Source organism: Gracilinanus agilis, chromosome 1 (genome assembly GCF_016433145.1).
Source record: "Gracilinanus agilis isolate LMUSP501 chromosome 1, AgileGrace, whole genome shotgun sequence".
NCBI classification, from domain to species: Eukaryota; Metazoa; Chordata; class Mammalia; order Didelphimorphia; family Didelphidae; genus Gracilinanus; species Gracilinanus agilis.
Genome location: NC_058130.1, coordinates 711,549,346 through 711,560,550, shown reverse-complemented (window position 1 = coordinate 711,560,550; position 11,205 = coordinate 711,549,346). Strand labels below are relative to the sequence as shown.

At 40.5% G+C, this 11,205-nt stretch overlaps 2 protein-coding genes across 2 annotated transcripts in view; one reads left to right on the top strand and one right to left on the bottom strand.

Moving 5' to 3' along the window:
* DCAF15 (DDB1 and CUL4 associated factor 15) overlaps nucleotides 1–1,682 on the bottom strand; it is a 20,061-nt gene extending 18,379 nt beyond the window's left edge. The window contains exon 1 of the mRNA XM_044685108.1: nucleotides 1,557–1,682. Coding sequence (XP_044541043.1) covers nucleotides 1,557–1,682 — 126 coding nt within the window. The remainder of the gene's footprint in view (nucleotides 1–1,556) is intronic.
* An 80-nt stretch (nucleotides 1,683–1,762) lies between these two features.
* Nucleotides 1,763–11,205, top strand: part of PODNL1 (podocan like 1) — a 24,788-nt gene continuing 15,345 nt past the window's right edge. Inside the window, exon 1 of the mRNA XM_044685098.1 lies at nucleotides 1,763–1,823. Coding sequence (XP_044541033.1) covers nucleotides 1,763–1,823 — 61 coding nt within the window. The remainder of the gene's footprint in view (nucleotides 1,824–11,205) is intronic.

Here is an 11,205-nt window from a genome sequence, read left to right as displayed (position 1 = left end):
GAGTCTTCCATTCATCCCCCCCCCCCCCCAGTACCTACTATGGGCCGGGGAGGGAGAGATGAGATCCAGCCTTCAGTGGAGAATGAGGTAGAGTCTGGATAGCATCTTAATGAAGTTCTGAGCAAGACCAGCTCCCATCTAAGCATCAGAAAAGGTTTCCAGCATCCTGACCTAGATCTTGGAGAATGGAGAGGGCTTCCAGGAGTATGTTATTGCAGTCTCAAAAGATATAAATGGCAAAACTTGGGGGCACATAAAGTGGTGAGGTGGGTGGGCCAGTCTAGATAGGTCATAAGTTAAATAAAGGGGAGATGGGGAGTGCAAAGTAATGGTCTGAATGGGGAAAGGAAGTTTGGAACTAAGCCATGGAGGGCCTTGAATGCTAATATCATCAGTGTGGATTTCCTCCTATGGGCAGTAAGGTTACTGAGAAGAGGAGGGACATGGACTTTATGAAGATAAGTCTGGTGGCTTGTGCAGGAAAGATGGGTTTTTAGTAGAAACTAAAGGCAGGGTAAGAAGACAATTACAATAGCCTAGGTGGGAGGAAAGGAGACTCTAGACCAGGGTGATAGCACTGAGAGATGGAGACAAATATGAAAGATATTGTAGAGGAGAGGCTAAAAGGAGAAACCAATGGGATAGAGTGGGGAAGGGAGAGGATAAAGAAGGAGTCAAAGATGACTGAAAGGTTAGGAACCAAATAGAATGTAAGATCCCTGAGAGTAGGAATTATTTATTTTTATCTTTGTAGGTAGACATAGCATATAGTAAATATTCAATATTTATTGAATTGAGTAATCACTCACCAGGGAAGTATCTGCTACTGGTTGTTGTCCTTCGTACTCAAAGATTACCAAAATGACATCACTATGTCGGTGTCAGTGTTCATAATGTCCAAGGGTACCTGATCAGACCAATACAAGCTGGGAAGGCTCTACCATAGATAGGGCAAAAAGAGTCCATATTAACATTTGTATGGATATGTCGTTAAATTTTTGTACCTCACATTTCTTTTGAGCTATTGTAATATTGCTTTGCTCTATGAGCAAAAGTCATTGATATAGCTAAGATGAAGCAGTGGGTAGAGTATCAGGTTTGGAGAGAAGGCTCCTCTTCCTGAGTTTGAATCTGGTCTCAGACACTAGCTGTGTGACCCTGAGCAAGCCACTTAAACTTGTTTGCCTCATTTCCTCATCTTTAAAATGAGCTGGAGAAGGAGATGGCAAACCACTCCAGTATCTTTGCCAAGAAAACTCTAAATGGGGACACAAAGAGTTGGACATGACTGAACAACAACAATCAAAGCAGCAGCTGACCTTAATGCCATTTTTGTTTCCATTGAAGGTGTCTGACATCACTAAAAACGTCATGCTAAAAATTGTGGAAGCATGACACAACCCTGTTTCACTCTACTGGTGACTGGGAAACTCACAAAGATCATTATCCATTATCCAGAACCCATGTAAGCATACCCTCATGGAACTGGCATACAATATTGATGAACTCTGAGCAATCAAATTTGCCATGATCTTTCACAAGTCCTTGTGACTGACCACATCAATGGCCTTGGTCAGATCAATGAATGTTGCTGATATCATCAGTTTGGATTTATTCCTATGAGCAATAATGTTACTAAGAAGAGGAGGGGTGTGAACAGACTTCTGTTCTGCTCCTGGCATTTCTCCGGAAGTTGTCAGGCAGCAAACATCACATCAACCATTCCTCAGCCCTTTCTGAAGCCACACTGGCTCTTGAGAAGATGATTATCTTCTATGTGAAGGACCAGCCTATTAAGGAGGATTCTGGCAAGAATCTTGCTGGTAATGACTAAGAGAGACCCCCATGATTGTCACAGGACAATCTAATTCCTTTTTCTTTATAGAAATGGACAGTGGTGACATCCTTGATTTCTTGGAGGATAACCTCCTCTTGCTTCTCTTGCCAGAAGATTTCAGTCAACTTTTGTATGAGCAGTGCATTCCCCCCCCCCCCGCTTTATAAATATATGCTGAAATGAAGTCCACACCAGGTATTTTGCCATGAGAGGAGCTTAATGGCATTAAAAACCCCTTCTTCAGTTGGAAGTTCAGCAAGAAAAGGATCTGAGATATATTGTCAGTTGCTTCAGCACTGATTGATGGTGATTTTTGAGAACACTATGGAAGTGTTCCATTCATCTCTCTAGGATCATGTTCTTATCACTGATAAGTGTGGCTTCATCATCGCTGAGTAGTTTGAGATGCACCATAGTTCTTTGACTCATAAATAGCCTTTAGGATATCAGAAAACAAAACAAAAAAAAAACATTTTGGGTTGTTACTATCAGCATAAAACTGAATTTTGTCTGCCTTTTTATGCAGCCAAGAATCCTGCATGTCTCTAAGCTTTGCCTGCACTTTACCTTTTATTTTTGATTCAAAGATATTTTTCCAATTACATACACTAATAATTTCCACTATATGTTTTCCAAAATTATAAGATCTAAACCATCCCTCTCCCTTCCTTCTCTCCCCTCACTCAGAGATGGTGAACACATCTCCATATTGGTCATTGATGTAAAGTGTACACTTGTACAAAAACAAAACCATAAATACACTGAGGTGAAAGATAGTATGATTTGATGAGCATCCATCTGACTCCAACAATTCTTCCTCTAGAGTTATATAGCATTCCCCATCATAAGTCCTTCAAAATTGTCCCAGATCAGCAGAACCAGAAGAACATTGTGCACAGAGACTGATACACTGTGGTAAAATTGAATGTAATGGATTTCTGTACTAGCAGCAATGCAATGACCCAGGACAATTCTGAGGGATTTATGGAAAAGAATGCTCTCCACATTCAGAGGAAGAACTACAGGAGTGGAAACACAGAAGGAAAACAACTGCCTTTGAACACATGAGTTGATGCAGACATGATTGGGGATGTAAACTGGAAACAACCATACCAATGCAACTATCAATAATATGGAAATAACTCTTGATTGATGACACATGTTAAAACCAGTGGAAATGTGTGTCAGCTATGGTGGGGAGGGTGAAGGGGGGATGAAGGGGAAAGTAAAAACATAAATCATGGAACCATGGAAAATTTTTCTAAAAAATAAAATATTAAAAAATAATAATTGTCCCAGATCATTGCATTTGCACTTTACTTTGATGGTATTATATGTTGCCTTCTTAGAGATATATAAACTATCCTGCTGATAAACTCTGTGGAGTTCTGGTTTTTTCATTTAGTAGCTTTTCTTCTATTATTCTCTTGGTTTTAGGAGCAGCCCTATGGGTTGGCATACTCCTTAAACACTAGCATTTTACAAGCCCCCATCGGTGTACTTCCCCCTAACCTCAGCCAGTAGATTCAGCTCTTTAGCAAAAGAGCTACCAGAACAGTAGTAATAAAATATCTACCCAAACCATCCTGAAGCATTCTCCTACAAATACACTAAGAACTTATTGAGAGGGAAGGGGTAAGAGAAAGTACCGATAGTGGTGAGGTACTGTCTATGGAACTACATAGCCATGGCAATTCATAATTCTGGGACTGCAGGGCCTCAGTGTTCTTTCTCTGCAAGATCCTCACAAGATTTGCTGAGATATGTCAGATGATTGGTGATGAACAAGTCACTCCAGTGTTCCAACCTGTGTCTAAGACAGCTGAGTTAATCCACTATTAGACTAGAGAGAATGAAAGGTGCAGCTTAAAAATTCCTGAGCTAGTTACTACTACAAAGGTCTATTTTCAATCCCTACCAACCCCTTCAATTCTTGGTTTACATGTTGTACCTGGTTCTCTCATAAGCATATAAATAACTCTTTAAGGAAGCACTCTTCCATTCTCCACTTTCAAAGCATCAGAGAAAAAGGAGTAAAAAGACAATGAGCATGCTGTTAGCTGCCAAATCAAAAGAAAATTCTCCACTACCACCTCATAGTGATTGCTGCCTGGCCAACACCTAGGTCAGTTTGCCAATTTCAATAGGCACCCAAGAATGTAGTCTAGTGCCATATGGCTTCTCTTCCCACAGGTCACTAGTGTGTTGCTCTGACAACCCTACCAAATGGTCAACACCAAACTGGCAGCTCACATGCTACCAGTTCTAACCCACAGACACCTGGTAGTCCAAAGAGATTCCATAGGAAGATTGGGAAAGTGTCTCAAAGTGCAACATTCCTTTTAAGAGTGCTGCTACAGGAGTGAACGGAACCAGGATGACAATTTATACAATAATAACATTGGGGGGAAAAAATCAACAATTTTGAAGAATTTAAGAACTCTGACCAATGCAATGACAAACTATGATTCTAGAGGACTCATAATGAAGCAGGCAACCTACCTTTGGCAGGGAGATATTGAACTCGGGTTGCACACTGAAATTTAAAGTTTTTAAACATTGACTAGCATGGAAATTTGTTTGGCTTGAATATACAGATTTGTTATAAAGGTGGTTGTTGTTTTTTTTCTCTCTCTCTCTATTGGGGAGGAAGCAGAAGGGAGAAAAAAAGATTTTTGTTTATGTTTATAAAATTATTTTTTTATTTAAGGAAGTTAAGGAAAAAAGAAGTATTTTGCTGCAGTCTGAAACAGTCAAGGCCATGGTAGTTGCTCTTTACAATTACGATACAAATTATAACATTTGCTAGGTTAAATTTTATCATCTCTTTTGTACTATAGTAGGCCAGGGCTGTCTAGGCAGCTGCTAGCTCAGAAGGTTTTTCTAAGCCATAAGAGGAAAGACATTCAGAGCAGAGAAAGGGTATTCTTCAAGAATAGGGCATTGAGTAAGCCGAGCACAGCTTCTCAGTGTTGGTCATGCTGTTCTTCTATTCTTTTGGGAAGAGTTTCAGGAAGGAGGCCTTGATTCCTAGTGCCCTGGATTTTTTTTTCAGGCAAGAGGAAGCTATGTCAACAGCCCAAGTCTTATTCCTAAGAGCCAACCAAAGGCAGTTTAAAGACCTTTTAAAAGAAAAGTGAGCCTAGCCTACATGGAACAGGGCCTTAGGAAAGTTAGCCCAACACACATGGTAAGAGACCTTAGTAGATACAATTATCTTAGATGCCAAATGAAAAACTAAGCAGAACCTGGGTTTAAATCTGGCCCCAGACACTTCCTAGCTGTGCAACCCTGGGCAAGTCACTTAAACCCCAATTCCTAGCCCTTAACATTCTTCTGCTTTGGAACCAATATTTAGTACCATTTCTAAGATAATAGGTATGGGTTCAGAAAAGAAAAAAAAAAGGACAATGATGGGGGAAACAATGGATACTTGCAGTTTCAGAGGGTGGCCAAGTATCACACAAATATTTTCTCATTTGATACTTGAAGCAACACTGTAAAATATGAGTATTACAAATACTATTATCTCCATTTTAGAGAAAAGGAAACAGAGGCTTTAAGAGGTTAACTGACTTGTCCAAAATCACATAATCAGTAGGTGTCAAGAAGCAGGATTCCAACACATTTCAAAGGGGAAATGATGAGTACACCTTTTGACAACCTGAGTTTGAAGTGTAGGTCAACATAGGTGAAAACATCTTAGTTAAGAATATGTAAGACACGAATTTTGTGGGTGAAGAAATGTGCACTGAGGGGTAATTGAAGCCACAGGCAGTAAAAAGAATTTGGAGAGGAGAAGAGTCCCAGGAGAAGAGAGGAATCTAGGAGAGAAGAGTCTAGGAGACATTCAAGTCTAGGGGCAAGAGAAAGAATAAGAGCCAGTGAAAGGGACAGAAAAGCAACCAGAGGGGGGCAGCTGGGTAGCTCAGTGGATTGAGAGCCAAGCCTACAAATGGGAGGTCCTAGGTTCAAATCTGGCCTCAGACACTTCCCAGCTGTATGACCCTGGGCAAGTCACTTGACCCCCGTTGCCTAGCCCTTTACCACTCTTCTGCCTTGGAGCCAATACACAGTATTGACTCCAAGAGGGAAGGTAAGGGTTTAGAAAAAAAAAGAAAAAAGAAAAGAAACCAGAGAGGGAGAATAGAGAACCCTAAGAGGTCAGTAAAACAAGTCGAGAAGAGAGAATATCCAGGAGAGGGAATGGCCATCAATGTTAAATGCTGCAAAAAGATCAAGAAAAATGAAAACCAGGAAAAGTTAATAATAAAGAGATCACTGATGACTTTTAAGAGTGAAACTTAAGTTGAGTGATGGAGCTGAGGATTAATTGGCCAGGCAGGCAAAAGATGAGGCAGTGAGTATAAATAAATGACTGCTAGAAGCTTGATGATAAAAGGAAAGAGAGGGATGTTCCAGAGGGTTGTAGAGTTGAAGAAAAGGTATTTTTAAAATCTTATTTTCTGTCTTTGTAGCAGCTCTAAGACAGAAGGGCAAGAGCTAGGCAAATGGGGTTTAATAACTTGTCTAGGGTCACAAAGCTAGGAAGTATCTGAGGCCCAAAGGGCATTTTTTTAGGATGGAGATAGCCAATTATAATTTTAAGCTTCATGGAAAGAGATAGCAGTAGGGAAGAGATTAAAAACAAGTATGTGGATAGTAGACGCAATAGCCTAGGAAAGAGGAGAATCTCCTACTCCAAGGCAGTTCTGAGAACAAAAGAAGAGCCTGTGTATTAAGACACAGAATGACTGAGCTAAGAAGGCACTGTGGCGATGTGTAAAGAATGCTAGATTTGGAGTCAGAGTACCTGAGTTCAAATCCCAGATCTAGAGCCTTTAAACCCTGGTCAAGTTACTTATTCAGCCTCTCTGAGCCTGAATCTCCTCATCTCTAAAACGAGAAGTTTGGGCTACCTGGTCTTTGAGGTCTCTTCCAACTCTAAGCCTATAAACCTTTTTTTTTTTTTTTTTTTTTTTTAAACCCTGACCTTCCCGTCTTAGAATCAATACTGTGTATTGATTCTAAGGCAGAAGAGCAATTAGGGCCAGGCAATGGGGGTTAAGTGACTTGTCCAAGGTCACACAGCTAGGAAGTGTCTGAGGCCAGATTTGAACCCAGGACCTCTTGTCTCTGGGCCTGGCTCTCAATCCACTGAGCCACCCAGCTGCACTCCCTATGAACCTTTGAGGAAGGGAGTTGAAGAAGTTCAGAGAGGTGGCCTAGATCTCCACAGTGGAGGTAGAATTACAACAGTTAACATCTATACAGCTCCTTCTATGTGTCAGACACTATTATACTTAGCACTTTACAAAAATAATCTCATTTGATCCTCACAACAACCTTAGGAAGGAGGTGCTATTATTATCCCCATTTCATAGTTGAGGAAACTGAGGCAAACAGAGGTTAAGTGATTTGCCCAAAGTCATATAGCTAGTAAGTGTCTGAAGTTGGGTTTGTATTGAGATCTTCCTTACCCCAAGTCCAGCACTCTATCCACTGTACTACCTAGCTGCCCTGATCAGTTATCATCATTGAAGAATATCAAGGGTAGTCCCAATTCTGTCTCACACAGAGTATTTCCAAACACAGTTATATAGGTGAATAAATTCCACTTTGAGAAATTTAGTATCACTTTCAGGTTATTTTTTTCCCCTTTGAGTCTTACTCCAAAAAAAAAATGTGAGTGTATCTCAATTTGGGAGGCATGCCACCTAGTAGAAAAGCCTTGATGAACATTGAGGAACCAGGAAAGATTTTTGTTGTTTTTTTTAAACTGTTACTGTTGGTCTTAGAATAGACACAAAGTCAGTTGCAAGGCAAAAGAGTGGTTAAGACTAGGGCAGGGATGGTGAACCTTTTAGAGACTGAGTGCCCAAGCTACAACCCTCAATGCTACATGTGAGCCCCACTCTGCCACCTTACCCAAAATGGGGGAGGGAGGAAGTGCTGGGCAGAGGGATGAGTGATGTGAGAAATGACCTCAAGATCAATGATATATGTAAAACCCAGTGGGATTGTGTGTCAGCTATGGGGAAGAGGGTGTGTGGGGGAGAGGGGAAAAACATGAATCATGTAACCATGGGAAAATATTCTAAATTTTTAAAAAATTAAGGAAAAAAGAAATGTTCTCAAGAGCATGTGGAAAGGGGGAGAAGAGCAGCATTCTTTGGCATCCTCCAGCATCCTCCAACACACATGCCATCGGTTCAACAACACAGGACTAGGCAATTGGAGTTAAATGACTTGTCCAGGGTCTTACATCTAGGGAATGTCTGAGACCAGATTCAAACTCAGGTCTTCCCTCCAGGCCTGGTGCTCTTATCCACTGAGCCACCTAGCTGCTCCCAGGTCCATGCCTTTTACTGCATGCCCCCTATGCCTAGAATTTTCTTCTTCATCCCCACTTCTTAGCTTCCTTCAAGACTCCCCTCAAATATCACCTCCTTCAAGAGACCTTTCTCTGCCTCTCCCCTTCCTTTTGGGATTATTTCCCATTTACATTGTTATATCTTGTATATCTGGAGCTCCTTGAGGACTGGGATTGTATTTTCCTTTCCATGTAGCCCTAGTGTTTAGCACAGTGCCTGGCCCATAGTAAGTGCCTTATAAATGTTTGTTGACTGAATGATCATGGATCGCCACCTCTGCAAATGAGGAGAATTAAGGGGAAGTGACTTAGATGTCTTCTTTGTACTCAATTTATTCTCTATAATATCACAACATTCATCTTATCTGGACTTGCTATTGTTGTTTCCATTTACATTGTTACAGTCATTGCAGATGGTGCTTTCCTGACTCTGCTTACTTAACTCCCCACCAGTTGATACAAATCTTTCTGTGGTTCTCTGCATTCACAATGTTCATCATTTCTTATAGCACAGTAATTATTGATACGTTCTACTACACCCATTATGTAATTGATAGGCATCTACTTTGTTCCAGTTTTTTGCTACCACAAAAAAGTGTTGCTATAAATATTTTGATGTCTGGAACCTACCACAGGAAGACTAAGGAAGACTCAACTCTGGGTTAAAGAGTAGTGACATTTTAGTCACTTTTTTTGCATGATTTCAAATTGCTTTCCAGAATGTTTATATCAATTCAAAACTCCACCAATGAGACATTAGTATACCTGCCTTTCCACAACCATCAGCAGTTGTCATCTTTTGAAATCTTTGCCAATTTGCTTGGTGTGAGGTGAAACCTCAGGGTTATTTTGGTTTTTATTATATTAGTGATTTGGAGCATTCTTGAAATACAGTTGTTAAAAAGTTTGCAATTTTTTTTTAAACTCTTACCTCCTGTCTTGGAATTGATATTGAGTATCAGTTCCAAGATAGAAGCCTGGTAAAGGTTAGGCAAGTGTGGTTAAGTGACTTGCCCAAGGTCACACAGCTAGGAAGTGTCTAAAGGCAGATTTGAACCCAAGACCTCTTGTTTCCAGACCTGGCTCTCTAACCACCGAACCACCCACTGAACCACCTAGATCCCCATTAAGTGTGCAGTTCTTTACGGTTTTGTTTAATTTCAATTCAGCCTTCCTTATAGTAAAGCAATCCTCTTACTTCTCCCTAATTGACTCTCTAGCCCATTCTGCACAGTCTCTAATAAAAACATCTCTTTTCTCCTCAAGCCTCCCAGGGCACCATTTTCATCCATCCTCTTAGCCAAGGACCTCACCTCAGATCAAGACCATTCTCTGTGGGCTTCCTCTTCTCTCCTTCTTATTTCAAAATCCTTAGGCAACGTCCTTCTTTACTCCAATTTCTGATGAAGCAGCCCTTCTCTTTGACATAATAAGCTCCTCTACTATCCTATGCTCTTCTTCTTTTAAAATATGTTTTTATTCATGTTTTCTTTCTATATCACCATAGTATCCCATATACTCTCTCCCCTCCCCTTCACAGAGAGACACCCCATTTAACAAATAGTATCTCAAACAGATCTCATGTTCTTCTGCTGTCTCCAACATGTTGCCTCCACAATCATCCTTCTTTCTGTAATCTTCAGTCTTTCCATATCTAACTCCTTTCCTGTTGCCTAAAACATGTTCAAATGTACCCCATCCAGGAAAAAAAAAGCCCACCTCATTAGGTCCTACTGTCCTCACTAGCAACTGTCCCATAGCTCTATTTTCTTAGCCAAATTCTGCGAAAAATCTCGATGTACTCTTCAGTGCTTTCTGAACCAATTATCCCAACTCTGACTTCACTTCCTTCCCTCCAACTTCAGCTCAGTAGTCGGTCATTTTAACACTATGTCATCCTTTATTATTGAGTCCTCTTGCCCTATCACTACTCCATTTGCCATACTTGAGTCTTAGATTACTCCTATCATCCTCTTCCTCTGCTCTTACAAGTTGCTGAATGCAAGTGGAGGAAGTCTCACAATTGTGCTAACTGGGTATTAATATGCAGCAAGGCAGGCTTTTCATTCCTTCCTTGTTTGGTTGGTTTTTTAACCCATACCTTCTGTCTTAGAATTGTTAAAGGGAGTTTTTTTTTTTTTAATCTCTTCCTCTGTCTCTTTAAGAGGTAGTAACAGACAGATTTTCTAAGTAAGAGTTAGCAGAGAGTTGAAGATTCCATTACCTAGGAGACAAGAAAAGTATATAAGATAGAGACAGTTAAGAGAAGGGGCTTTTTTTTCTCTGGTTTCCTAGAGAGCAGGAGGTCTATGTCAGTCTCTCTCAGTCAAGAGGAACTGACAGTTTACTTTTGACAATTGGGATAGAAAACCAGATTTAAGGAGAGTGTAGGTGATTAATGTTTATTAATTAGCTTAGGTAGTTAGGTAGCTAGTTAGCAAATATCATTTAGATAGAGAAATTAGGCCTGAGCCTGGCTCAGGCAGAAGAACCTGCCCTTGAAGACAGAACAGGTTTTTTTAGAAATTTTAGTTAGGATTAAGATTTTAGATATAGTAATAAGATATTAGAGGAATAATCTCAGCTTCTTCCTTTCTATTTCCTATCTGAACTTCCTCCCAAATAAACTAAGTGTTTTTGTGTTATATCAAACTGCTCTCCTCACCTTTGTCAAACTCCTACCAAAAATTTAATCCTTAACAGAATCAATGCTAAGTATTGGTTCCAAGGCAAAAGAGTGGTAAGGACTAGGTAAATGAAGTCAAGTAACTTGCCCAGGGTCACACAGCTAGGAAGTAGCTGAGGTCAGATATGAACCCAGGACCTCCCATCTCTAGGTCTGGTTCTCTATCCACTGAACCACCTAGCTGCTATTCCTCCCTTGTTGATTCCCTATCTCAGTCCCAACAAACACTATCCCAGACCTCTTCTCTTGTCAAGCCCCTTCACACCTTCTCCTCTCATATTCTCTCAGCTAAAGACCTTGCTTTATGCG